At 37.6% G+C, this 3,054-nt stretch overlaps 1 protein-coding gene across 1 annotated transcript; it reads right to left on the bottom strand.

The window, feature by feature from the left end:
• Window positions 1-1,183: 1,183 nt before the first annotated feature.
• On the bottom strand, window positions 1,184-2,291 carry LOC113326893 (factor of DNA methylation 1-like). The gene is made up of 4 exons (XM_026574559.1): window positions 2,006-2,291; window positions 1,724-1,893; window positions 1,369-1,590; window positions 1,184-1,261 (listed from the first exon to the last, which is right to left on the bottom strand). The coding sequence occupies exons 1-4, from the start codon at window positions 2,289-2,291 to the stop codon at window positions 1,184-1,186; spliced, it is 756 nt and encodes a 251-aa protein (XP_026430344.1).
• Between the last annotated feature and the right edge of the window lie 763 nt (window positions 2,292-3,054).

Genomic DNA, 3,054 nt, shown 5'->3' with positions numbered 1-3,054 from the left:
GGTTTGCTTTGATATTGATCGTGAGTTAGTTGGGGTAGTGCCACTCCCAAGTTCTGATCGTGAATTAGTTGGGGTAGTGCCACTCCCAAGTTCTGATCGTGAATTAGTTGGGGTAGTGCCACTGCCAAGTTCTGCTCAAACAAACATGGATCTAAAGTTTTATTACGACATTGCTGAGTCTGGGGGCCATTTCTATCTTATCGAGAGGGATTATGATATGGATCTTCTCAGCATATTCGAGATGGATTCTGCGTACTCTAGTTGGAATGAAAAAGGGAGGTTCAATCCATATGCTAGGCTTCTTCGTTGGGATTATATCGTATTTATTAAAGAGAAGAAAGAAGACATCGAGTCAACAAAGGTTGTGCTGCTAACAACGGAGAATAGGCTTCTTTCGTATGATCTTAAAGATAAGAGCTTCGAGAAAATTTATCATCTATCAGAACGACAAGTTTGATACATCTGTCAAGTTTTATCAATATATCGAGTCCTTAGCTTGTGTCTAGTTATTTAAGTGACTCTTTCTTCATTTTGTTTCTTAGCTTGTGTTTAGTTATTTAAGTAAGTGCAACATTTTAAGTTCAGTTATTTAAGCCTAGTTGTATTTTGCCAATGAATTGCTTGTTGAATATGATCATAGAAATCTCCAAGGAATTACTTGTTTTGAATTCTCTACAACAGAAATTGGAACATGGGTCTGATACTTCGTATCTGCAAGGTTTTCAAGATTTGTTCCGGCCTCCATGAGAACTGACAGAAACCAGCTGTAGTTTTCTTCTTTACCAATGGGTTATAAGCCCAATGTAGACTGTGGAATCACTTCTTGACAAAAAGTTTTTGTCTTAATCTCACATCTTCCTTGACAGGAATTGAATGCCCATGGTGATGTAAACTATCAGGTTAACAAGCACAACCTTCTTTGTGTTAAATCTGAGTCTGTAATAATTCACTAAGCATTCCGATTTCTGAGTGATCCTAGTAACTCAGAATGCATCAGTTAATATACATGATAAAGAAACTACATAAGTAATCTGGAACAATGGACAGGATTGAATATTAATTGTTTGGAAATTTGGTACAAAGAAACTGGTGCACACACCACTAAACAGCTTGAGCTTTTATCTTCGACGTTTAGCACTTTTCAGGGCTTTCAATTTTTGTAGGACGTACTCCATTGCTTCCTTTAAGCTGGCTTCCCTTCCTTCTTTGAAATTCCAGCATCATGTACTTCCTTGCCCCATTCATCTTTCAGCTCTCTCAACTATTCATCATCTTCATCTAAAACTTCTTGCACGTAACGCACAGAATTGACAACACTCTTCAAACTCCACATTGATGGTAATTTAAGGGAGAATATAATTTACTTACAGTAAGCTTTTCATCAGTTGTCACATGCTTATACGGATACCACTGCGAATCTTGTATTTTCTTTTGCCACAGCGAGCACAGCTCAGCAGATTTTGTTTCCCATTTTGTAGTCGAGAACTTCTTAATACAAATATCTCGAAATGGTTTCTCATTCAGCTCCCCCATCCGATTTATCCCAATTACAGGAGGTCGCGAACGTATATATGCAAACCCATCCAAGCCCTGTACGTAACAGATAAATCGTGAAATTGCTTCAGAACAGTGATACTTCTGGTGCATATGGAATAAAAGCAAGTTTTTCATAGATTTCTTACCTCGATTAAAACTTTGCGTGCCTCCTGTAACTCGTGGTTACTTTGGCAATAAGGGTGTTATTTAGGTCAATCAAACTATCCAACTCATAGTCTTTCTCTTCTAGTTTTTTGCACATATCATTCACCTCGGTTAAGGTTAGAACATTCTTTTCACTACTCATATCTTCGCCCCATCCATATTCTCTTGCACAGTACTTAGCTTTCTTGTAACCTGCGGCCCAGTGGCAATCCAGACAAGGTAAAATGTTTCCAATTGATTCGTTACCACGATGTTTGCTTCTCATGGTTCACAAAGTTTCCCAAAAAGACATTCACATAGTTACCCAAAAGAGAAACGGTAGAGTTCAGGTTGAACAAAAGTATAAGTACCTCTTCGCTTAAAACAGAAAGTTGCTTGCTTTTGATATCCAATTCGGCCTCACACTTGTCGATTTCCTTGCATTTCTGCTTGAGTTCTCTCCTTTGACTTTCCAATTCTCTCCTAAGTGTCTCATTCTCATACACAACCCTCTGCGTATATTTCGTTTCTGAAGTAAAGTTAAGATGGGCATACATGTTAGAATCAGTTGATAAGGCATAGTGCATTATATGTCGATCGAACCCCGCCATTAGAATTGTACACATGGTAATTACAGTAGAGAACTAATTAGATGCATGTTCTATGTCATGTAAATGAGATGAATGATGATAATGGATTCTATGCACTGAGGTTAGAGGGTTAAGAGTTACTCCCTGGAACACAACATTACATCTATCCTTTCATATTATCCATGCTCCAAATCATGAGAGGGTATAATATTTTTTCATCCATAACATTGCCTTGAGAGAACCAGGTTATCACCCAGTCTGACACTGTATTGCAGTTGCTTCTAGCTGAATCTATAGTGATGTTAATCCCTTTCCAGACTTGTCTTGCATGTCTGCATTCAAAGATAATGTGTTCCATTATTTCCTCATTATGGCTACAGATATCACAATGCACATCCATATCCCCATTGTAAGTACCTAGTCTACTTTTGGTAGAGTTGATATCCCTTATGCACTTCCAGGCACACAACTTAATCCTGTGAGCTGTTTTACACTTCCATAAAGCTTTCCAAATTCTAGAACCAACTGTAATTTCATTGATCTGAATATTTCCATTAGACATAGTTAACATCTTGTATGTGCTCTTGACTGAAAATTTGCCATCTATAGATGGCATCCATACCATGATATCCTTTTCAGATTTATCAATGAAAATATCTTGAATTTTCCTAGAGGCGTCAGCATCAAATAAATGATCAAGAAGTGGTATGTTCCAGAGATTTGTATCTGGCAGCATCAATTCAACAACTTCACTATAAAACCTGAAGGTGTCATTATAGGATAA

The sequence above is a fragment of the Papaver somniferum genome, unplaced genomic scaffold, assembly GCF_003573695.1.
Source record: "Papaver somniferum cultivar HN1 unplaced genomic scaffold, ASM357369v1 unplaced-scaffold_10, whole genome shotgun sequence".
In the NCBI taxonomy this organism is placed as follows: Eukaryota; Viridiplantae; Streptophyta; class Magnoliopsida; order Ranunculales; family Papaveraceae; genus Papaver; species Papaver somniferum.
Note: the sequence above shows the minus strand (reverse complement) of the source record. Positions and strands in the feature narration are given on the sequence as shown.